Here is a 23,817-nt window from a genome sequence, read left to right as displayed (position 1 = left end):
CAAAGGCAGAAGAAGGCGATGTCAGGATACCCCAAACATGAAGCTTCTGCGATTATCTTATATATCCACCGTTCGTCGAGCGGGCCATGGTTCCATAGTATCTCCGTAGCGTCCGGTTGCTGGAAGAAGCGAAGTTCGGTGGAACCGGTCTTCAGCCCTGATGGAGTATAGACGCGGATGTTAGATCCACTTTCATCTGCGGAATTAGATGTGATCGACGGTCATGTCTCAGGTGGGCGTGCGATCGACATGAGTGGTGATTCGTTATCTCTTTGTTTTTCTCCGGACGCGTGGATATACTTAAATGGAGTTAGGCTGTGGTTATTTTTGAACTATGTGGTGGAGTTTAATATACCCGGACAGACAGGGACCTCTCTTATGATTATCTGCACTACGCTGAGGAGGGCTATTTACAACACGTGGGAATTGTGAAGGAACTTGGGCTGCACGTTCCTGCTCTAGTGGAATTTTTCGCGCCAATCACGGCAGACAGGTCAGCAAATTGCCTAGTTTCTGCAAAACTACCCCCTGCATCGTCGCATTGGCGTCGCTCTTCGAGCTTGCCAGGCCAACTGAAACACTCGCCCAGCACCCTGAGGCCAGAGAGACATCAATTTCACTTGGCAGTCTGGTGTCTCCGCACGTGGTCACATCATGGGGTGTAATGAGCGGGACAGCGACATGAATGCGGGACAGGACGAAGGAGAACTCTTGTGGGTTAGTGCACTTGGAATCAGAGACTGATCCGAAGTTGACATTTAGCCAGATACCGTCTGGCAGGTACGGCTTTCCAGCGGCTACAACGTGGTTGGTGAGGTTAGTTGCGAGATCGGCGTAGACATCGCTGTAGTTTGGCCGTGACACGTTCCAGGATGTCTGCGATCCGGTGGCTCCGGAGAATGCAATTGCGGGGATACCGGCGCTGGCGGCGTAGGTGGTGGCGCCTGCTGTGCCGGAAAAATATACTGCGACGCCAATGTTGTTGCCGACATTGGGGCCTGCGACTGCTAGGTCTGGGGGCCCATCGAAGAACTCCGGGGCGCGCGACTCGATGCCGTATTTCATCGAGGTTGCTGGGTAGCTGTTAACATAGCCGAGGCGAGGCTTTGATTGAGTTAGTATGTATGTTCGGAATTGGACGTCGTTTGAATGGCGAGAGACCAACCTCCGAGGCATTATATCCCACAGCCGGACTCCCAGATGGGCAGCTGTTGAACTCGCATGGCTTCGTCAAGTTTGTCGGGGTCTTCTGTCGGGATCCTGCAATTTGTCAATAACAGCGGAATCTAGGGATGCGCATCACATACCCGTGCCACTCTGGTTTTCAGCCGGGGCAGATACCACAACTGAATGTCCCGCGCCTCCTAGCGACTCAAACATTGCGCGGATATTGACCTCGGCCCAGCCATCGTCGTTGGATGAGATGATGTTGACCGCCTGAGCTGCCAGGGGCAAAAGGGCAAGAACGCCAAACCGCATGGCTAAGTCTGTGAGCGTTGATGCGCGAAGATCGCAACAACCCGGGTCTTATATATCTCGGATGGCACGGCTCATACGCGGACCCGCCGATCGTTGCCGTGATCAAACGCTTCTTGCTGTGGACTTGTCTCCACTCAAAACTGCTCGGTTCGAATGTGAAAACGAAACCCCTGAATGTGAGGGGAGAGAGAGAGATAAATTACATGCTGTCAACGGTCATTTGGGTTCACGTTCAAGGATTCCAGGATGAGGCTTATTTGCTTATGTGATCACATCTTCCAGCCCTGGAGATGTTTGAATACTTTCGACTTTCACAGTAGAACACCACCCATACTCGACCAACGCAAATTAAGAGAAAGAATTTGGAATATTGGGTAAAATATGACGAAGATACGACAAGTTACTGTCCGCTGCTCAGGCACCCTGATTCTCACCCCAGATCCGATGAGCCAACTCCTTCACGAGAACCAACTTCTTCCACATCAAGTCCATCGACATCCCCTCGCCCCCTCCTTGGCTCATACTAGCAAATCCACACTGCGGACTAACACCAAGAGAAGTATCAACAACGTCAGCCACAGTGCGATTCTGTCCACGCGCGATAATCTCAGCAGCAGCATAAACACGAGCAACCATTTCCTCGATATCCTCTAAATCAGCCTTCTTGGTCGACACAACGCCAAGCACGACATTCTTCCCAATAGGCAAATGCCGAAGTGGTTGAAAGTCCCCTGCTCGCTCGGTGTCATACTCAAGGTAGTAAGTATCGTAGTTTAGCCTGCTGAATATCCTTTTGGCGATGCGTTCATACGAGCCGCTTATGATATGTGTAGATCCGACCATGTTACCGCGACAGAGATGAATGCCCACGTGAAGGTCTTTCGGCTTTCCAGCGAGGCAGAGGTTATGTGCCCAGATATACTGGTCCAACAAGGCGTCCGGGTCGACTCCGTCGGTCGAGCATCCGGATCTGAATTCTTCGGAGACAAAGAATAGAAGACATGGGTCGTCGATTTGAATCGAGCGCAGACCTCCATCATACAGGATCTGCCATTCGGCTGCATAGGCTGCTGCTAGATCTTGGAAGTATTCCTCATCACAGGAGTATGCGCTTGCGCTGTAGGCTGTCCCGACGACCATCTGCATTGCATGATTCAGTGAGGCACAGACACTATACTCATGATCTCCTCACAAAAGGAAGAGCTATGTACGTGTACATGTACATACCTGCATATGAATATGAGTGATAGGTGGCATAGTCAACTTACACTCCCTCCACCTGGCCGGCGGAAGAAGAGCACTCAAAGCCTTCCATTCGGACAAGTAAGCACTCTCCACATGACGTATTTTATCCACAGCAACTACGGAGTCCCGCGTTGAAACACCAAGCCTCTGCAGCACCGTGACGGTGGGAAACCCTGTTCGAAATCCATCTACAACAGGGATATCCTTGACAACCTGCATTCCTTCGAGCTGTTCAAAGAATCCGGAGTAGAACTTGTCGCGCCCATATTCCCCTGACGTGATAGGCCTTATTCCTAGCTCTACTTGCTTGCTGACAACCCGTCCAATGGCTACCTCGGTTGCGCGATGCAGTTCATCTGAGATTTTGGAGTATGAGGTTGTCGCGCCGGCGGCTGAACGTGCAGCTAGAAGATCAGGTGGGCGCATGAGAGAGCCGATTTGCTCTGCACGGAAGGGGGGTGACATATTTATTGTAATTTGGGAACTTGGGTATCTGAACTTATGACGTCGGGGACGCTTTTATAGTCTGCAGACTATGGACTGTACATGTGGGGAGGAGCGGGGTGAGGGAGCCCCGAGCGCACAACAGAGTTGTAAGTGGGTTTATTTGGACGTTTCTTTGCATGCTTTTTTGTTCATGTCCTATATATTATGATACTATTCACGACCCATCGATTCTTCCTTCTCCGCTACTGTAGGAAGTCGACGGACTCCACCCTCGTCGTCTTTCGTCACCTCCTTTTTGCCGATTATTGTGTGTCAAAGGTTTTGTATAACTTATATTAGTACTTCCCTGCCTATTATAAGTACCGAATGGACTACTAAGTCCAATACGGATACTGAACATATCATTAAAGATGACTTGTATTGTCGATTATTATTCGTGAGCGGTCAGTTGTAACTTGGACTTTACATAATTACTCTTATTTCTCTCGCTCTCTCTTTCCCTCTCACAGGCTCATTAGCAAAGTGGTCAAGGAAGATATCACGATCCGGAATGGGAGGGAAACAGTTCTCCGGCAAGAATCTCGAGGGCGAGAGTTATCGGTGTACTTTTTTGATCTGCATAAGTTATACGCCGATACCCCATTTGCCTCGAAGTTTCTCAATAAGCGCTTGTTCTTATAATTTACCCTCTAATATTGTGGGTGTTGTCTATATCTACGTCTAAAGGTAAGAAACTATAAGTCATGACTAATAGATAGAGTAGCCAGTATGTAATTGCGGTCCTATCTAGATAAATTGGATATGTAAAGGGTGCCTGCCATCTGTTTCTTTGGGCGTTTTTTGGAACTTTTTTGGACGTTCTTTTGCCCATTTCCCACATATTCATAATACCAAATGGAAGTACAGATACTTTAATATGAATAAATGCCGCGTAGTTAAAAGCTTGGGAAGCCCCGCTTAGTACTGTTCAACCGGATAAATACCACATGCCAAGGGCGCCTGACATGTCTGTTTCTTTTAGGGCTGTTTCGGAACAAACTCCTTGTAATTAAATGTCAATGGACTTGGATCCGAAGTTAACTCGACACGGAGTCAGGCATACAGCCCCGTGGCTCACATGTGTTGCGCTCTTTGGGCTTTCAGGTTTCACTCTATGGCGGTTGGGAATCCGGACCTGTCCTGATGTAGAACATGCACTCAGATGAACCCACTTCTTTGTTTGCCTATATATATGGTCTCCCGCCATGTCGACATCAAGTCTACTCTACCAGGCAAACTATTGCAACTCGACAGCCCTTTTTCATACTCCGCTACCACAGCAATGTACAAGACACTCCTTGCACACACCCTATTCTCTGCGCTGGTCGCAGGCCATGGCCATATCACCAACATCGTGATCAACGGTGTCTCATTCGGAGGCTGGGACATCAACAGTTATCCTTACACAGATTCGCCGCCCACTGTCGTGGCATGGGGGACTCCAAATACCGCCAATGGTTTCATCTCGCCAGGTAAGTATGCTATTGCACCATCTCACCTTCCCTGTATTGCGCGGGACCTCACAGTATGACCATTCTCTGACCAGTAGACCTAGATCAATATACTACCTCCGATATCATCTGTCATGTCAATGCAACCAACGCCAAGGGACACGCTGTGGTAGCTGCGGGTGACAAGGTCTTCCTTCAATGGACTGACTGGCCTGGGACACACCACGGCCCGGTCATCGATTACCTGGCAAACTGTGGCTCAGCAGGCTGCGAGACCGTCGACAAAACCTCGCTCAAGTTCTTTAAGATTGATGGTGTCGGACTGGTGGATGATACCACCGTACCTGGAACCTGGGGTGACGACCAACTTATTGCTCAAGGATCCTCGTGGATGGTTGAGATTCCTCCCACTATCGTGCCTGGATACTATGTTTTGCGACATGAGCTGTACGTGTATTTCCTGGCTCTTGATAATGACATGTACTGACTCATCTATCCAGGATTGCCCTCCACAGCGCTGGCGAGCAGGGAGGTGCTCAGAACTATCCCCAGTGTTTTAATCTACAGGTTACTGGATCTGGAAACGATGTTCCAGCCGGTGTCCTCGGTACCGCACTGTACAGTCCAACTGATGCCGGCATCTTGGTCAACATCTATACTTCTCTGTCAACATACGTGAGTCTCTTCTCACTTTCACCATGCCACACAAAGCTGATCCGACTTCCCCTTGAACAATAGGTCGTCCCAGGTCCCACATTGTACAGTGGTGCAGTCTCAATCATACAAGCAACATCCGCAATCACAGCCTCCGGAACGCCTATCAATGGATCAGGCAGTGCAGGCACTGCAACCCAAACCCAAACTACTGCGACAGGCAGCGCATCCACAACTTCATCTGTCATTACAGTCAATCCCACAACTGCGGTGCCTACGACGCTAGCAACCACCACTTCGACCACCATCCACGCGAGTACCACCACACCCACCGCTTCTGCAGGAAGCGGCGCGACCCAGTCTGTATATGGTCAGTGCGGAGGAAACGACTGGAGTGGGGCGACGGCCTGCAATACTCAAGCCACCTGCTCCTCGATGAATCCCTACTATTCGCAGTGTGTTCCTACAGCCGCTTGAGTGGGGTATAACGTGCACGGAGGGGGTTGTCGCTGGACCATATACTCGAAACGTGAAATAAGCAAGCGAATGGTTTGCATATTGTATACTTTCATCGAAATTATGGAATTGAACGTGTAATGGGACAACTCCGTGTATGGCGTATAGTGGTAGGCGCTAAGCAATCCGAGCCATGAAACGGCGGCAATCTCCGCCCAGCGAGCCCCAATTGGTTATGCCAAGAAAACAGGGATGGTCCCCCGCAGAACCTCAACTCAACATTGCCCATTTGAGATCCGTATGCAAAGTGTCGAAATGGTTTCATCAGATAAGGAAAGTCTCCCCCCGGGATACATTCTTCATGACGGGTTCCCTTCAGTCCCTGAATACGTCCATCTCCGCTCCGCTGCAGGATTATCGCCAAAGACTCCATCCCAGGCTGCAGCAATCCCAACAGGGAGCTGGTATGGATGCTATATCACCTTTGAAGAGAATGGCTCGGATCCAAAGCCAGTTGGCATGGGGAGAATTATAGGAGATGGCGGCTGGTACTGTCCTTGATATGTTGAGACTGTTCCTGAATCTGAACTAAATGTCATCAAGGTATTTCCATATTGCGGACATGGCCGTTCACCCGGACCACCAGAAGAGGGGACTCGGAGATGCTGTTCTCAAGGCTTTGCTCGCGAAGATCAAACAGGATGCTCCGGCAGATGGCGAGCCTTATGTTTCGTTGTTGGCTGATGGGCCGGGTCGACCTTTGTATGTGAAGAATGGGTTTGTGGAGAGTGCGCCAGAGTCACTCGGCATGATATTGAAATGATAGAATTGCAAGTCCTACAAATGTTAGTATCGTCATTGGATATACTACACCATGCCAAAACAAGATGTAAATATAGGTGCCCAGGTGTAGAGACGGGCTTGGCGAGGAAGTCACATCAAGAAATCAAGAACATTCTGCAAAGAAAAACGTCTCTGATCAGCGCATCACATTGAAATCATCGCATTACAAATGCCCATTCACCTCCGTATCAGTTCCACAGATGACCCCCAGGTCTACCTCGGCGTCCACTATCCCGAGCGTGGGGAAGCCGACCTCGCCACAGGCCGTGCAACGTGAAACCTGAGCACCCAATCCAACCACGCTACAGGTCAGCATGTCCCGTCGGCCCGTCGAGAAATGCCCAAGGGATGCCGCACACCACATCAGCAAGCAGCTGTCAAGCCTCATATTCTCCACATTCGGGTTCTCCAACCCCGAGCCCCCGACTTCTTTTTCCAGATTCCTCGGACTGATTGGCCGGGGAAAGCGGGTTGGTGGAGATATGTCCAAAGAGACAGACATGTCGGAACCTTGTCCTGTCAGATTTATCTAAGGGACCAGAGTTATATACTGGCAGGTCTATCTATTGACCATGGGTTACAATTCCTTACCTTGAGTGAAACACAGATATTAGAAAACGCATAGGAAAACAGCAAAATATTGAATGGAAACACATAGGACTGTCAAATAGAAGAAGGCATGGGCTCATGAACCGAACCTGGGGAAAGCAAACACATCCCTCGAGTTCGGACGATGAGGCCTGAGCCCCCGAATTGGGAAAGTTCAATGGCGACTTCCCGACGCAAGAGCATAAGGGTCCACCATGTGCTGTCCGTCAAACACCCAGCGACCTTTGCATTGCAAGGGGTCAATGCGCCGGTGCGTTTCGCCCTGCTTCAGTGCTGGAACGACGCTTTGGCCAACCCACTCGTATTGGCGGTTGTCGGGAACGTGGAGATTGTAGTACACATGAACCGATTCCTCACCAGGCTCCAGGTTGACAGTGAAGTGACAGCCGTCAGGCTTGGTTGTTTTCTGGCCTCGGCGGGTGGTGGTCTTGCTTTCGTGAAATGAGCCACTGGGAAACCAGCCAAATGTTAGGATACTGAACAAAGCCACCATCGATGGAGAAATAACTTACATAATGAGAACATAGCTCTTGTTGCGTTCGTCGGCAACTTGGTATGCGTAATGTTCGGTCATAGCCTTGAGCTTCTCATAACGAATGCGATATGTTCTGACTGCTCGATTCAGGCTGCTTTCAGCCTTGGGGTCCCATTCTAGCTCGATGGCTCGGACAAATCCAGAAGTATATTGGCGGGGAGACTGTTAGGGTAGTCGATCTGGTCGCCGCGGAGTTCGGTGGCCCAGTACGGATCCCAATACGGATCATCCATGATTGAAGGAATGATAAAACGTTTGATGAAATCTTGAGAATGATAGAAGAAATGCCAATGAATGTCGACGGTGATGGGTAAGATTGAAGAAGGAAAGAGAGAAAGCGAGAGAAAGGGGACTCAAGATCATATATAAAGTCCAAGTTTGAAAGTGAGCACTCGCGAATCGACAATATAGCTCATCTTCAATAGTATATTGTATTCAGTATTGTTCTTAATAGTCTATTCAGTAACTATAATGAATACGATAATATCCAATATAACCATACTATTTAACGCCCAACAATGGCTAAAGCAGAGGGTAAAAATAAAGCGACAGCTGAGGATCAAGACGATGTTTGTCAATTGCCTGATCAGGAAGGCAGCTTCAGAGGTCATATACGGTCACATGAGATTGGCCAAACAACCACCCGTTTTGATTTTTGGGACATCCTTTGTTTCTCATCCATCCTCCTCCCCCCTTCAGGCACTTTTCGTGGCCAACCATCTCACGACAGCACGGCTTGCTCCATGGACAATCCCACGATCAACCCATCCGACATGGATGCAGACTCCCCTCCGATGGAGCGGAGTGGAAATGATGTTAATGATATCCCAAATGAGACAGAAACGACAACAATCCCACAGAGCTCCGCGGAAGATGATGGGGCAAGCTTCAGTGATATTGCGAACTCGGACGACGATGTCCAAATTCAATGGCTTGACGTGCCCTGGAAGACATATGAAACCAACGACTTTCCAACGGCTACTTCACCCAACACAGATGCAGATGCAGATACAAGCAACAATACATACTCTGATCCGGAAGACTTCGGTGACTTTGCACGCACTTCGCGGGAACGATGTCGTATCAACGCTGAGTCCGAGGACAACTACGATCCGAAGGACAACCCACATGTCTTTTATCCCGTTTGCGTTGGGGAAGTGTTAAATGAGAGATACCGTGTCGAAAATAAGCTTGGGCATGGCGGATTCTCCACTGTTTGGATGGCATACGACCTTCAGGACGAGACAGATGTCGCCCTCAAAGTTATGTGTTCAGGTGAATCAGGAGATAGCGAAATCAGCATCCACGATGAAATCAATCGAAATGTCCAGGATCCGTCCCATCTTGTGACATACCTGGCAACTTTCCTATTACCCGGAAATGAATGTGATCACAGAGTTCTCGTGTTACCCTTGAGAGGCCCGTCTATGGACTTTTATTATCGAGATCGCATCCCTTTCTCCTCTCGAATGTCAGCCGCCAAGCAACTACTGATGGCCTTGGAAAGCCTGCACAAGGCTGGAATTGTTCACCGGGGTGAGTGGCCCATAACATGAAGTATGCCAACTACTGGCTGGCATTCAACTAACTACTTTACAGATTTGACTGATAGGAACTGTATGTGGGGGATGGCTTCTCTTCGTGGCCTCACACGAAGCGCCAAATATAAAGCACTCGGTCGGCCATTCAAGAAAGCCATACCGTGTAGGGACCTCTGGAAGGAAGGAGAGCTTGTTAATGAGATTGAAGTCCCGAGTGATCTACGCACAGAAGATTTCTATCTCGCGGACTTTGGTCTAGCAATGAAGATTGATGACGAGCCTAAAGAGGGCTTTCCGCCTGATCTGCATTGCTCCCCAGAGCGGCTCCATAACCAGGATCCAAGCTTCGCCTGCGACATGTGGAGTTACATGATTCTCTTTGCAGAGCTTTACACCGGTTTTCACCCTTTCCCTCACCTTGGGCGTGGCGCCTTATTTGGCCTGGTCAATTCTTTAGGCCCACTTCCCCGCCATTGGAAGGGCCTTTGCACCGACGCCGAGGACTCCTGGTACGATCAAGATCGACGTCCTGATCCAGAGTTTTCGCTTGCATCAACAATTGAAACGGATCTACCAGATGCTGATCCAATCGAGCGGGAACATGCACGCTCTCTCATGACTCGAATGTTTACTTTTTCCCCCGAGGAACGTCTGACCGCAACACAGCTCCTGCAGGACCCTTCGTTCAAAGCTATCTTGGAGATCTATCACTGTTGAAGCTCGATCCTCGATTTCATGTGCACTTGCTACACTGCTGTTTTCACTTGATTTCCCCCGGCCCTCGTTTCTTCTTACCTTTCAACCTGTTTACGCGCCTGATACCCTGGTTGGTCGCATCCATAGTGTGTCTCTAGACTCTCGCGTACTTAGGTATGGGCATACGCTATGGGTTACGGCTTTTATTTTGTTGACAACTTTGTTACGTCTTTCAAGAGAGCGCTGAGCTTTGGCTCCCAAGGAGAAGGACCGGATCGCAGCACCGCAGCCCGAGCCTCTTTGCTTTTCCATTTCTATTTGTTCAAACTTATGAAAATACACCTTTTCATCAAAGCGAAATGGAACTAATGAGCTCCCTTCTCAATTGCTGCCGAGTGCGGTGTAATGTAAACATTCTTTTCTATTTCGAAGAGTATACCCGGGCTGGTTACTTTTCCATTTAATCTCATAGCCCATCATCGTCAAAATATTCTGTTATGTATTCAACCCTCTGCAGCATGAGTACTTCAATGCTGTTTCCAACTTCCGCGGCTGATGGCTGAACGCACTCTCGAATATAATCGCTGCCCAAGCCAAGGCATAAGGTATTACCAGCAGCATCCCTGCAATGGGTATCTCTCACCACGCACTAACTCAGCCTCCAGCGAACACATCACTCGATAGATACACACAGCCACCCATCCCCACCACAGTCCGCGGCATAAGCTTGACTTGGCCCACACCTTCCCCCATCTGCTACGTGCAAAAGTGCGGATAGCTATGCAGATCCAAAGGAGATTTGAAGGTTGTGAAGAAGGGACAACGAAGACCCCGTGAATTAACCAGATATACATGTCCGGATCAGTCACCAAAGCCATGGAACTACACAATAAACCATCGAATTGGCAGAGCCAGCTATATACCACAAACCCCAACCTAAAAGCTCTTCTTAAGCCACTGAGTCTGCGAATTACAATACCCAAGCAACCCAGTCAAACCCCATTCAACACCCAAACCACTCTGCTTATGCCCACCAAACGGCGCAGTAGGCAAGAGATCAAAGTGGTTATTAACCCAAACAGAGCCAGACTGAAGCTGATCCGCAATGCGAGTAGCCCTCTCGAAATCCTTCGACCAAACCGACGACCCCAAGCCAGTCTCCAACGCATTCGCACGCTCAACCACGTCATCCTCATCGGACCATTTCATAATAGGTAGAATAGGCGCGAAAGCCTCCTCTTGCACGACTCGCGATAATTCGGGGGGATTATCGATGATAGTGGGGTGAATGAAATATCCAGGGGACGATTCGATGGATCCACCTAGGGCAGCCTTGAGATTCTCCGTTGTGATCGAGCTGAAGAGATCTTTGGCTTTTTTGAATTGCATTTCATTCTGGACGGGTCCGAAGAAGACGTCTGATTCGGTGCCTTCGCCCACCTTCAATGTTTTCACGAATGTGACTAGCTTGTCGAGGAATTCGTCGTAGATCTTTTCGTGGACGTAGAGTCGCTTGATCATCATGCAGATTTGGGAACTGCAGAGGTAGGAGAGGTTACCGATCTTTGGGATTATGGTGTCGATATCGACGTCTTCGCAGATGATTGCGGGGTCGTTTCCGCCTAGTTCGAGGGTTACTCGCTTGAGTGTCCTCGCGCAGGATGCCATCACCCGCTTTCCTGTTATGATCGAGCCGGTGAAACTGATCTTGTCGATGCCTGGGTGTTCGGTGACCATGGGGCCGAGGGAGTCGTCACCGCTGAGACACTGCACAACTCCAGGGGGGAAGAATCGGGTTGCCAACTCCACAAGTTTCAAGTCACAGTATGGTGTGAATGGAGACGGTTTCACGATAACGGTGTTTCCGGTATACACAGCAGAAACGATCTTGCCCACGGCCAGCAGAACGGGGTAGTTCCAGGGGACGATGGCCCCCACCACGCCCATTGGTGTATAACGCTGAATGACCTTACGATCATCGGTTTCTTCGATGACATTCCCCTTGATTTCGATTGAGCTAAGGCCGCGGGTCCAGATGCCCGTCAATCCAACTTCGACGGTTGCTTGTGTCAAAGGCTTGCCCTGCTCCATTGTTAGGGTCTTTGCGAAGCCGTCTGCATTGGCGTCGATAGCATCGGCCCAGGCGAGCAGGGCTTTTCGACGCTCATCGAAGGATGTCTTGGACCAGGACTTGAAGGCTGCTCTGGCGGATTTCACAGCCTTGTCAAGATCATCTTGGGTTGAGACTGGGACGGGTGGGTTGGGTTGAGTGTTGGCGGGGTTGACTCCGTGTCGTGTTTGTGAAGTCGAAGTCAGTTGGTTGTTAATGACATTGAAATAGGTCTGTTGCGATATAGGTTAGTAGACAGCTCTTGAGTAAGCGCGTGTGAGAGGCTTACTGTAAAGTCCAATGGCTCGGATACCGTCATGTTGGCAGATTAAGTTCCAGATTGTGTATCTTTAATATTTGATATTCAAAACGGGAGACTAGTGAAGAAGTTGAATCTCACGGATTGAGGCTGACTTTATAACATTATTTGCACCCCGCGATACACTCCCGAATACGACAAGTAGCATCGGATCCTGCTGCAGAGTCCAAGCCACGTAAAGCTGTACTATGCCCAGAAATGGTAACGTATTCCACATGCGAGTGGGCCACACAAGCGAGCGGGCCACCTACCGCGAAACCGTCAATAAGTTAGACCTTCCTTCTTCAACCACCTGCCATGCCACCAATTCGTACTCAATCCTCTCGAAATTTAGTAGAGCAGGAGGGTAGGGTCTTATTAGCTATCCAGGCTATTAAGAAGCAAGAAATCACTTCTATACGCGAAGCAGTACGTCACTTTCAAGTGGCCCGTTCAACCTTACAACGCCGCCTTACACGCGCAAATAGCCATAAATTGACAGAAGTTGAGGAATCTCTTCAAAAATGGATTCTCTCTATAGACTCTCGTGGAGCACCCTCTCGACCTTCTTTCGTACGAGAAATGGCAGATTTATTACTCGCGTCGCGTGGATCTACCCCGGTTCATTCGGTCGGCGAGAATTGGGTACAAACTTCGTGAAAAGGCATCCAATCCTCAGTTTTAGAGGTCTCTACCTTAGTAATGCAGCCGGAGTAAGCAGTTTTAGCAGAAGTATCCTGTGAGGCAAGACGCATATTTACAGCCACGTCCGAGGGCCTTACCGAAGTGCGGAGAATGTGGAATTCAAGGTCATAAGAGAAATGCCTGTCCAGATAGACCTCATTTTTAGCTCATTGGATTTAATAGCGTTTTGGTTGAGATAAATGCATTTAAATTGACGCGATTCGCGGTAGGTGGCCCACTCGCTTGTGTGGCCCACTGAAATACGTTAAATGCATGGCTATCTTCAGCACCACTCACGATGCTTAACCCCAATCGAGCTTACTGGGACCTTGGCAAAGTGCGGGGGGCAGGGATTCTCAGGAGTGAGTCCATTTGTAATCTTTGTCTGCTTCGTAATCCCAATACCAAGTGAATTGGTGTGCTGCTTCGGCATTCCAGACACTGCGCATGTCAAAGCGGTACTTGTTTAGCCATGCCACGCAGGCATGTGGCTGCTTACTGCAGGTAAGCTCTTCGACAATGGGTCCAAGCTGGACTGCGCTTTCCGTTCACTGGTATATCGTCTTTATCAGTTCGTGAAAGAAGGTCCCCCAATCGAGTGATCACAATCAAATCTGAGAGTTATCTAAACATGGTCGCCGCCAAGCTGAGGTCGCACCGCGGATGTGTGACGCTATCACACCGAAGGCATCATCGAGCTTCCGCTGAGACAAGTGTTCCATTTCACGGTGTTACTCTCGAACAGCTGTCTCGGCTACGCCAACCTGCTTGGGTAGATATGTGTGTAGAAGAGAAGAAGAAAGAAGAAGCACTCTTTGTAAGCACAGACCAGCATGACATATGACATCATCCCATACTTTCCAACGGCCATCATCCACACGTAGTTTTAATTTATATCCCTGCAATCCATGTCGATCACGACTAGCAGCCTACCAATAGCTTGTGTAGCTATTTCTAGCAAGACCCTTGCATGGTGGCGACAGTGTGCTGAGTGGGTATATTCACGATGATCGTCCTTCGGATGACGTCCCGGTTGAGCGCCTCTTCTGTCAACAATTCTTATCTCTCTTGTTGGAAGGCAACTTGGTGCTTGGCGTACGTTGAGCAGAGAGCAGGTTACACGCTGTGTGATGAGTGAGATTTGTTTATTTAAAGAGCTTGTTGGCCGGTGGGGGATTCGAAATATATATTCAACCAACACAATCAACAAGCACTATATATCCTTCTACCAACTTTATCATTTTAAGATCCTGAGATCCATCTCCAATATATCAAAATGTTTCACCGCCGTCGCAATGCTACTGTCACTCGTACCAGCAAACCAACATTGATGACCCGTCTCAAGGGACGCAATGCGAGATCGCGCACTGTCAAGACTACAACCACCGTCCAACCCAACACACATGCCACGCATGCCACGCATTCCACACATGGTCACCACGGTCATCACGGTCACCATGGACGTGGCTATGGAGCAACAACCACCCGTACCGCACCTACCCACCACCACCGCCGCAAGGCAAGTCTCGGTGACAAGGTCTCGGGTGCCATGTTGAAGTTGAAGGGGTCGTTGACACACCGTCCAGCTGTCAAGGTGAGAGCAATTCCACTTAGTAACTTGTGAACAAAGCTAACATGTATCGGATCCAGGCTGCCGGAACCCGTCGCATGCATGGCACGGATGGACGTGGAAGTCGCGCTCATCGTGTCTACTAAGTTACGCTGTACAACACAACATCACGAGCTATGAAGCAGAGTATGGATATCCCTTTTTGCTTAAATGTATAATATGATTTGAATCCCCGCCAGGCTGAAGTCCTTTACCTATGCAAACTGTACATATTTCATCAATCTTGATTTCATTATCTATGAACCGTCATCTATCTAAGTAACAACTATATACACTTCTATGAGGCAAGTCATGATACAAAAACGTAACTCAACCAATCAAGCATCACTCATAGCAGACCACGCAAGGCCTCACCCAAAGCCATAATGGCCATAGCCTGACCATAAGGCATAGACGTCAACGGAATCTGCTTATAAAAGTCAAGGCAGTCACCCATCCCAGTACCGAAGCTAGTATTCTGTAATTCACCCCGCTCATCTATATGGCCCATCACAGCAATGATGGCCTTCTCTGCCACGGCGCGGTACTGGGGGCCAATGTAGCGTTTTCGAACAGCTTTGAGGATGCCATAGGCAAATCCAGCAGTTGCAGATGCCTCGACGTATGAATCAGGGTGGTCGAGGAGAGTGTGCCACGCGCCGGACGGAGACTGCAGACGCAGGAGGGCCTCGCACTGGGCTTCAAGGGTATCAATCAAGTGGAGACGAATAGGGTCATTGGGCTGCAAGTCGAGCAACTCAATGATCTCCGGAATGACAATTGTCACCCAGCTGTTTCCACGAGCCCAGCGCGCATCGGCGAAATTGTGACCACCATCTTCAAAAGTCCATCCGTGGAACCACAGACCGGTCTTGGTATCAAACAGATACTTGATATGAGTAAGGAACTGCTTCTTGGCCTCCTCAATGTATTCCGGTCTGTTGAGGAGCTTGCCGATCTTCGCCAGCGGCATGACGGTCATCATCAAAGTATCATCCCAGAGTTGCTGGTAGTTCTCCGTGATATATGTGATATGCTGCATACCCCCGTAGCGCGTGCGAGGCAGTTCGTGCATGGCCCATTCAGCCCAGGCGTCGAGCCAGGGGAGATATGTGACATTGCCGGTTTTCTCGTAGACGTATGCCAGTGTGAGGAAGACTGCCATGGTGTTGATGTTCTTTGTTGTTCCGCCTTCTGCGAATCGGGCGGCGAACCAGTCTTCGATTATCTTCAGTAATCTTTCGTCACCTGTCAGCTCGTAGTACTTCCACACGCCGTACAGGCCGATGCCGTGAGTCCATTCCCAGCCGTGCCATGACTTGGTGTCGATGATGCGTCCGTCTGGGAGCGGAAGGAGGAATTTGCCCGTTTCGTCTTTGATGTTGACCAAGTTGTCGATTAGTAGGTTGACGGCCTTGTGGATTTCAGGGCCCGAGGGTTTGGGAGACGCCATGGTGAGATGTTGGGGTGTTGGTGAATGTGTTTATTGACTGACGAATCAGACTGCCAAGTGTTTTCTCATTGACGGGCGCGAAATAAAAAAAAGCTGAACGCCAGGCCCGGGAGTCCTAATAACTGCTGGTGTTAAAGAGTTCTTCCACTAATGAGCTGTGGAGTTGCGCGCCACATCTCTTCCCCGCGCGAGCCAAGCTCCTTTCGGGTGAGAGATGCCCGAGTCGTTGCCCCTTCACGTGTCTCGGAGACCATCAAACGGCCACTGGAGACTCGTCAATGGGGATTGCCGCAGTCTCCACCCGCTTAAGCGAGTCGCAAGGTTCTCAGCTCGGGAAGTGCTTCCCCGGACTCTCCAGCGGGGAACCTTAGTCTATCCCTTGCCAAGCAATTCCGGGGAAAGACACCGACAGCCACCGTGCTTGAATTACGGTTGAAAGTATGGTGAAAGCAAATTCAAGCCACATCACTATTTAACCTTCTCGGCTAATGTGTTGAATGTGGTTAGGATAGAAGTATGCACGGTCCGGGCGAAACGGTGCCGCCATTATAAGGAGGACTGGCTCCTTCTGGAATCCCAGTGTCCCTATACCCCGTGTACTGCCTTGGTACACTAAATATTCTTTCATCATGGCTGAAGGCAAGGATCAACCCTACCAGGGGATTGAGACTGCTCCCGTTCAACATCAGGTCGAGATGGGCGAGTACCAGAGCAAGCAGGACATTTCCCATGTCGAGCAGGTTCTCTCAGGCGATGACTTGCGGAAGGATAACATGGATGTTAGCCGTGTCGACAAGGAAATTCGAGCATATGCTGCTGATGTGGCGGTGGAAATTGATGCAGAGACCGACAAGCGTCTCAAGCGTTTGATTGATCGTCGTGTTCTGGTCATTATGATCTGCACGTATTTCCTGCAAGCTTTGGATAAGGGAACCATGTCTTTCTCTGCTATCATGGGCATCAAGACGGATGCACACTTGGAGAATGGACAAAAGGTATGTGGATTTGAGCATGCATTCGGCTTACTATCCTAACTTGCTCGTTGAATTAGTACTCCTGGTTGACTACCTGTATTTACATCGCTGTTCTCACGGTCGAATACCCGACCAACTGGATCATCCAACGAGTCCCAATTGGCAAGTACCTTGGTATCAACATTTGCCTCTGGGGTACGATTCTGGCCCTTCACGCTGCTTGCCACAACTTCGCCGGATTGGTCACAGTCCGTACCTTGCTAGGTATCTTTGAGGCCTGTTGTCAGCCTATCTTCGTTACACTGTCATCCATGTGGTATAAAAGAGAGGAGCAAGCAGCTACCGTGACATACTGGTACGTTAAAAGCACGAGCAAAAGATTGATCATCATCTAACTGAATTAGGTACATGATGAACGGTGCCCAACAGATCGTCGGCGGTCTCCTGGCCTACTGCTTCACCCTAATTGGCGCAGACAAAGTCATCAAGTCCTGGCAAGCCCTTTTCCTCACCTACGGATGCATCTCCGTAATCTGGGGACTCTTCGTCATCTGGTACATGCCCGATTCGCCCATGCGTGCGAAGTGCTTCACCGAGGAGGACAAGCGCCTCATGGTCGAGCGTCTGCGTTCCAACCAGACTGGTATCCAGAACAGACAGTTCCGTGCGTATCAGATGTGGGAGGCCCTACGTGATCCTCAGATGTGGTGCTACTGTGCCGTGCAGATGTTCACGACGCTTCCTACTAGTGGACTCGGTGCATTCTTCACTATCATCATCAAGAGTTTCAAGTTTACTACCCTGCAGACTCAGTTGCTTGCTATGGTGCTGGGTGCATATATTATTGTCATTCTGTTGTCGTCTGCTTGGTTGGTCAAGAAGTACAACCAGAACTTGCTAGTGATGCTGGGTTTCATCATTCCGTATGTTCCTCCCTCTTTGCTTCCGCTGAATACATACTAACGTGTTACAGATCGTTCATTGGAACAATCGTCTTGATGACCGTTAAGAACACCACCCTATCCACCAAGGTCGGCCTTCTCATCAGTTACTACATCACAATGTCTTTCTGGTCAGCTCAGACCCTCACCTTGTCAATGGTCTCCCGAAACATCGCCGGACAAACCAAGAAGGCCACCGTTGTTGCAGCAACCTTCATCTCGTGGGCCGCTGGAAATGCAATTGGTAAGCTACTATTCCTTTCCAAGGATCCCTATTTTGGTCTCTCTTTTGTCGCCTATTATCTTTTGCCCATATTCGAGTGCCTCAGGTCACAGATGGTCTGAATTATACTAACGATACCCAGGCCCTCAAGTATTCCTTGACAGAGATGCCCCGCGGTACCACATTGCCTGGAGTGTCCACCTCGCCTGCTACTCCTGCATGGTCTCCGCTGTCATCTACCTCCGGTTCTATCTCAAGCGCCAGAACGCCAAGAAGGATAAGCTCTTGGCTGAGTCTGGACTTAGTGCTGCTGATCCTAACCTGATCCACGCTTTCGAGGATAAGACAGATCAGGAGAACATGAACTTCCGATATGTTTATTAGATACCTTTGATAATTTGTTTGGGATCGATATATGTGGCAGTCTGGGGTTATATGGATGATTTTTACTGTTTTTTTCTGGGTCAAATGCTATGATGTACAGGCTTGCCGATATCGGTCTGGTCGTTTTCGGGGGTACTGTCATAGGCCATAGTCCTCTCGGCCCCGCCTTTTTACAATCTATACGATTAACCCGAGGCACTCCAAAATGGGCGAAAAAGAGGTGAAAAGTGAGAGGCCAAAGTAGGGCCAAAACAATGCATAAAACGCTATACTCACTTCCAGGCTTTCGTGTAGGAACTGTCCAATACTTCCTGGCGCTGTGCACACATTTGTGACCCCTGTGTACTTCGTAAAGCATCGTAGACTCTATGGTACGCCTTACCAATCTAATTTCCTGGTCTTCTCCATGCCTATGTCACTTAGATCAATGGTACGGGTCTAACAAGTGCTTCTTTTCCTTTATTTTGTCTTCTCTTCTCATTTAGTACCCTATCCTGTACCCCACACTTAGCATAACGAGATTTCACACAAGACCCTGGAATTCTCCACAAGAATTGAGATTGGCTAAAAATTTTACATAACTTCTAGCTACCCCTCAAGGAAATACAGACGTCAGAAGCAATTAGCATCCTAGAACAATAATACAATAGGAAAGTTCGGGAGATATCTTATCAAATCCCCTCAATTGCGGATCGCCTATCGGCGGTCTCCGCCTCAACTTGCAATTCCCCCAAAGTACGTGACAGTCAGTCAATCCAATTGATAAATCCCACCGAGAATCCACATCGACATTCAAACAATCAAGTCTGTGATTAAGAAAACCCCAAAACACTAACCCAGCAACCCCCTTCATCAAGAACCACCCAACACCACCCAACATGCTATACACACACGCAACAATCGTGACAATGGACTCAAACCGTACCATATTCGAAGACGGCGCAATCCACGTAGTCGCCGACAAAATAGCCGATATTGGCAAAACAAAAGATCTAAAGGAAAAATACCCCAACGAAGAAGAAACAGACCTAACCGGTCGGATCATCGTGCCGGGATTGATCTCGACGCACATGCACACGGCGCAAACCCTGCTACGCGGTACAGCCGATGACCTGGAACTCGTTTCCTGGCTCTGCGAGCGGATCTGGGTTCTGCAGGGCAACTTCACGGCGGAGGATGGGTATGCCGCCGCGCGATTGAGTATTGGGGAGATGCTCAAGTCTGGTACGACTTGTTTCTTGGAGAGCATGGTAATTATCACCCCTTTAGAAATCCCTGTTGTTCGACTGATTTCGCGCAGTTCGCTGATCGGTACGGGTTTGATGGGCTTGCTCGGGCTGTTGAGGAGAGTGGGATTCGGGGATGTCTGGGCAAAATTGTTATGGATATTCCTAGGTATGCTAAGGATGATGCTTGGGCTATGCATCCTGGTCTCGTTGAGGACCGTGAGATGTCGCTTTTGGGGACGGTCGATATGTGGGAGAAGTGGAATGGGGCTGCCAATGATCGGATTTGTGTCTGGTTTGGGGCTAGGACGCCTGGCGGGTATGATGAATCCAATGGCTATGTGATTCTTTGTGTGCCAGTTGCTAATTTGAGCAGAGTTTCCGATGCTCTGTACAAGGAGATGACTACTATCTCCAAAGAGAAAGGCATTCCGATCACTATGCATTGCGCCGAGGTGAAGGCCGACCGCGACTTCTTCGCCTCGGTCTCGCATACCCCTATGTCGTATTGCGACTCGGTTGGTCTGCTGGGTGAGTCCACCGTTCTCGCTCACATGGTCCATCTGGACGATTCGGATATCAAGTAAGTTACCCCGAATGAAAAGAGTGACAAGATGGTTGCTAAGAACATGAAGACTTCTCGCTGCCTCGGGAACCCACGTCGCCCATTGCCCGACATCCAATGCAAAGTGAGTACTGCAGTATCTAAAATGTCCTATATCGTACCGGTGCTAATAATATCATTTTCAAGGCTCGCATCTGGATTATGCAGAGTCCCCGATCTCCAGCGTGCAAAGGTAAACATCGGCCTAGGAACAGACGGAGCCCCATGCAACAACACGTGCGATCTCCTCCAAGAGATGAAGCTCGCAGCAATCATCCACAAAGGCGCAACTCAAGACCCAACCGTCGTCCCTGCCGAATCCGTCCTGGAAATGGCGACTATCAACGGCGCCAAGGCTCTAGGTCTTGATGACAAAATCGGCAGTCTCAACATCGGGAAGAAGGCTGACTTTGTCGCTATCGATATGCGGAAAATCCACTTGCAGCCTTGGTTCAACCCTGTCAGTGCGGTTGTGTATACTGCTACTGGGCGGGATGTTGAGCTTGTTGTTGTTGATGGAAAGGTTGTCGTGAATAATGGAGAGCTTGTTACCATGGATGAGCAAGAGATTGTGCGTGAGGCGCAGAAGAGGAGCAAAGAGGTTGTGAAGCGGGCTGGTTTGGATGGCCGGGTTCAGCCTATCTGGCCTGTGGAGTGAAGCATTAAGTTCTCGATTAGGGAATGCCCATGTTTCGGGTACAGGTAAAGGTAGGTGGGATAGCTCGTTTGACTTATTGCTTTCGTTGCTTTGTGTCTACGTAGATCGATTGATCGATAGTTTTTGATTTCAGTAGTTGAATATATTGCACTCAGAGTCAGATTAATCCTCCATTAATCGAGGCGTGTCAAAGCACCCGTATCCTTTGACTACACTCATTTCATCAATTTCGGAGTACTTGGTCTTGAAGGACCACCCGGCTGTCGAATTCTCGAGGACCTCGCAACGACGCTCGGAGTCAGTGCATTTTTGCCATAGAGTAGAACCGAAGATACCGAGCTCTGACACCACCTCTCCTTCGTAAACACCAGCTGGTCCCATGAGCACATTCTGCAAAATTGGCGGCATGATGCGTTCCATCAGAATATACGACGACCATTCAGGATGAGAAACAGATGATAAAAAGTCGGGAATTTCGTCACCATAGATATTATGTCCGCCGCCCTCCAGGGATGGCTTCAGAATAAAACGTGCCGATTCCTTAGGGTCAGTAGCCAATTTCCGAGCATGCAATCCAGCAGGAGATTCATCGAGAGGATAGACAGGAACGAAGGTCGCCCTAACAGCAGCTGCCTTTTCAGCAGACAAAAAGCGCTCAAGGGCACCAGGTGCAGTTAGTGCTTGTTGCACCTTCTTGAATGTAGATATATGGGAGAGAATAGAGGGACACTTGATAGCAGTCGACTTTTCAAGTTGTAGACGTGCTTGGCAGCCTGTAACATCGTATTCATGCGTTTCGTAGCCGGCCCTCATATAAACAACCGAAATTTCCACAGGTGACTTTGATTTCATCCATGGAGGATGAAACAATAACTGACGGCTATCCGTAAGCGACGTGTCTCGGAGGATGTCTCCCCAGTTGAGTCTATATGCAGGAACCGGCTCGTCTCGATCCCATAGGGCATATTCTATCGGCCTTTCGTCTGCAATGTTGAAATTGTTAGGTTGCACGATGAATAGAACGGCGGTTTGTTGTGCTGATCGGGACTTTGGTGAACCATAGACAGCATGAGCTGATGCCAGACAAGACGCGATGCCTCCAATGTTATTGTTCGGTGGCAAAGACTTCATCTCAATCTTCTCTTTTCCACGCTGCTCTTGACCAAGATCATATTCCCCAATGCGGGTCAGGTAGCGATGCATATCAGCGACTCTGTTCGCATGACTCCCACCCGCACATGAAAAGGCATTGAACTCGACTTGCTTCAGACTACTTTCAAAGATAGACCGGGGAGATACTGATATACTTTCGTCATTATCATTGAGATGAAGCATGTAATCAGAGCGAAAGATCCCAGCTGAGATGTTCTGGACGATCCCCGCCTTTTTGGTCTCTTCGTAAATCCCCCACAATGCACGCGCAAGGGGCTCAACGGGGATGAGGTCTTTCGTGACGCTGTAGAGCCACTTCTCATCTTCGGCAATGGCACTGTAGAGCTCGTTGTATACTTTTTGCAGATCGATTGCACGGTTGAACTGTGTTCGTGGAAACGCTGTTGGAAATACACTGACGCTTACTGGGTACGACAGTACGCTGTGGTCCTCTTCTGATGGCATCAGTTTCAAGAGAAACCCATGGTTTATTTGCCAGTCTTTTATTTGGTCGAGTAGGTTCGTCATCTGATCTTCGCTTGACTCGAAATATCTCGTGTCGATGCTTCGTGAGGCCATTATTTGGTGTAGTACGTATTGAAGTGAAATTGACCACAATTAGAAATGGATTGTAGGTTTGTAGGTTTGATGCAGTGCTGTTTAAAGGGAATAAATGGCTTATATCGGTGGAGTGAAGATAGAAGAAGGCGGATTCGAGAGAAATGACCTGTTGTCGTAACTGATGGGGCGGCCCCAGCGGCTTGTGGGCCGCCGCCCAAAGGCTTGCGTGTGGCGTGCAGAGGTATTAAATGAGCTTAGTATATAACCTTGACTCGTAGAGCAAGATGCCTCAGTTCATCGAAAGTGTCTCACTCAACAGTCGGAAGCATAGCCGAGCAAAATCCCCGGGATTCCAATTCCCTGCGGTACTGTAGATACGGATCCCCGCACTTTCTCCAACAGATCCGGCGATGTACCCGGAAATAAGTACAGAAGAATATAAATAAGCCGGGTCAAGGGAATTTGACAATAGAAACTTGTACTGTGATAATACTGTGTTTCTTATGGCTTAATCAGTACCAAAGTAGATAATATTTTTGAGTTTCTCACGATTGTCCTGCATCTATATTATGGGCCGGCATGACAGCTCCCCCGGGCCGGGCCTGGGTAAATCTGGGGGAGTACTTCCCCGCGGTCTTCGTCGCCGGGTTTGTTTGCGTTGTTATAGGATCATGTGCTGGCAACTATTATATTGAGAATATGTTAGATAGTGGAATAACAGTGCTTCACCTATGGATTATCTATGATCGCGCGATTGCGGTACATGGAGTGAAGATACCCGAGCAACTTAGGGGCATAGAGGGTCATTACATGCTGGACCCAAAGAAGGATCCACCGTCAGATTGCAAAATGCCAGCAAGAATCAATTGAGCAAGAACTACAGAGTACAAATACATTAGAAGTGCTACTATAACGAGGAGGGAAGAGTCAGAGTTCCCGGGCCGG

The 23,817-nt window shown here is 49.1% G+C and overlaps 12 protein-coding genes across 12 annotated transcripts; 6 read left to right on the top strand and 6 right to left on the bottom strand.

The window, feature by feature from the left end:
• Nucleotides 1–480: 480 nt before the first annotated feature.
• Nucleotides 481–1,479, bottom strand: PENARI_c003G04987 (5'/3'-nucleotidase SurE; the record flags this gene model as incomplete). The annotated part of the gene is made up of 3 exons (XM_022628348.1): nt 481–1,104; nt 1,166–1,260; nt 1,308–1,479. 3 exons carry the CDS (start codon nt 1,477–1,479, stop codon nt 481–483), a joined length of 891 nt encoding a protein of 296 aa, XP_022491726.1.
• Nucleotides 1,480–1,893: 414 nt separating this feature from the next.
• PENARI_c003G02110 (cobalamin-independent methionine synthase II family protein) lies at nt 1,894–3,189 on the bottom strand (the record flags this gene model as incomplete). Its single annotated transcript, XM_022628150.1, has 2 exons — nt 1,894–2,619; nt 2,707–3,189. 2 exons carry the CDS (start codon nt 3,187–3,189, stop codon nt 1,894–1,896), a joined length of 1,209 nt encoding a protein of 402 aa, XP_022491494.1.
• Nucleotides 3,190–4,402: 1,213 nt separating this feature from the next.
• PENARI_c003G02574 (putative endo-1,4-beta-glucanase) lies at nt 4,403–5,792 on the top strand (the record flags this gene model as incomplete). The annotated part of the gene is made up of 4 exons (XM_022628171.1): nt 4,403–4,682; nt 4,757–5,108; nt 5,162–5,336; nt 5,400–5,792. The coding sequence occupies 4 exons, from the start codon at nt 4,403–4,405 to the stop codon at nt 5,790–5,792; spliced, it is 1,200 nt and encodes a 399-aa protein (XP_022491400.1).
• A 294-nt stretch (nt 5,793–6,086) lies between these two features.
• On the top strand, nt 6,087–6,594 carry PENARI_c003G06483 (GNAT family N-acetyltransferase; the record flags this gene model as incomplete). Its single annotated transcript, XM_022628450.1, has 2 exons — nt 6,087–6,235; nt 6,375–6,594. 2 exons carry the CDS (start codon nt 6,087–6,089, stop codon nt 6,592–6,594), a joined length of 369 nt encoding a protein of 122 aa, XP_022491609.1.
• Nucleotides 6,595–7,377: 783 nt separating this feature from the next.
• On the bottom strand, nt 7,378–7,991 carry PENARI_c003G03360 (uncharacterized protein; the record flags this gene model as incomplete). Its single annotated transcript, XM_022628229.1, has 3 exons — nt 7,378–7,672; nt 7,736–7,831; nt 7,894–7,991. The coding sequence occupies 3 exons, from the start codon at nt 7,989–7,991 to the stop codon at nt 7,378–7,380; spliced, it is 489 nt and encodes a 162-aa protein (XP_022491572.1).
• A 540-nt stretch (nt 7,992–8,531) lies between these two features.
• On the top strand, nt 8,532–10,016 carry PENARI_c003G06465 (uncharacterized protein; the record flags this gene model as incomplete). The annotated part of the gene is made up of 2 exons (XM_022628449.1): nt 8,532–9,294; nt 9,358–10,016. 2 exons carry the CDS (start codon nt 8,532–8,534, stop codon nt 10,014–10,016), a joined length of 1,422 nt encoding a protein of 473 aa, XP_022492077.1.
• Nucleotides 10,017–10,931: 915 nt separating this feature from the next.
• On the bottom strand, nt 10,932–12,424 carry PENARI_c003G10123 (aldehyde dehydrogenase family protein; the record flags this gene model as incomplete). Its single annotated transcript, XM_022628710.1, has 2 exons — nt 10,932–12,338; nt 12,395–12,424. 2 exons carry the CDS (start codon nt 12,422–12,424, stop codon nt 10,932–10,934), a joined length of 1,437 nt encoding a protein of 478 aa, XP_022491586.1.
• A 1,939-nt stretch (nt 12,425–14,363) lies between these two features.
• On the top strand, nt 14,364–14,803 carry PENARI_c003G04999 (uncharacterized protein; the record flags this gene model as incomplete). Its single annotated transcript, XM_022628350.1, has 2 exons — nt 14,364–14,681; nt 14,738–14,803. The coding sequence occupies 2 exons, from the start codon at nt 14,364–14,366 to the stop codon at nt 14,801–14,803; spliced, it is 384 nt and encodes a 127-aa protein (XP_022491292.1).
• A 242-nt stretch (nt 14,804–15,045) lies between these two features.
• Nucleotides 15,046–16,149, bottom strand: PENARI_c003G09433 (glycoside hydrolase family 88/105 protein; the record flags this gene model as incomplete). The annotated part of the gene is made up of 1 exon (XM_022628662.1): nt 15,046–16,149. One exon carries the CDS (start codon nt 16,147–16,149, stop codon nt 15,046–15,048), a length of 1,104 nt encoding a protein of 367 aa, XP_022492133.1.
• A 629-nt stretch (nt 16,150–16,778) lies between these two features.
• PENARI_c003G12126 (uncharacterized protein) lies at nt 16,779–18,671 on the top strand (the record flags this gene model as incomplete). The annotated part of the gene is made up of 5 exons (XM_022628838.1): nt 16,779–17,144; nt 17,201–17,478; nt 17,528–18,046; nt 18,097–18,308; nt 18,430–18,671. The coding sequence occupies 5 exons, from the start codon at nt 16,779–16,781 to the stop codon at nt 18,669–18,671; spliced, it is 1,617 nt and encodes a 538-aa protein (XP_022491474.1).
• An 878-nt stretch (nt 18,672–19,549) lies between these two features.
• On the top strand, nt 19,550–21,159 carry PENARI_c003G00296 (amidohydrolase; the record flags this gene model as incomplete). Its single annotated transcript, XM_022628017.1, has 5 exons — nt 19,550–19,921; nt 19,972–20,216; nt 20,274–20,480; nt 20,533–20,586; nt 20,649–21,159. 5 exons carry the CDS (start codon nt 19,550–19,552, stop codon nt 21,157–21,159), a joined length of 1,389 nt encoding a protein of 462 aa, XP_022491298.1.
• A 162-nt stretch (nt 21,160–21,321) lies between these two features.
• On the bottom strand, nt 21,322–22,890 carry PENARI_c003G06953 (glutathione synthetase; the record flags this gene model as incomplete). Its single annotated transcript, XM_022628484.1, has 1 exon — nt 21,322–22,890. The coding sequence occupies one exon, from the start codon at nt 22,888–22,890 to the stop codon at nt 21,322–21,324; it is 1,569 nt and encodes a 522-aa protein (XP_022491922.1).
• Between the last annotated feature and the right edge of the window lie 927 nt (nt 22,891–23,817).

This window comes from Penicillium arizonense (assembly GCF_001773325.1).
Source record: "Penicillium arizonense strain CBS 141311 chromosome Unknown PENARI_contig003, whole genome shotgun sequence".
Taxonomy (NCBI): Eukaryota; Fungi; Ascomycota; class Eurotiomycetes; order Eurotiales; family Aspergillaceae; genus Penicillium; species Penicillium arizonense.
Note: the sequence above shows the minus strand (reverse complement) of the source record. Positions and strands in the feature narration are given on the sequence as shown.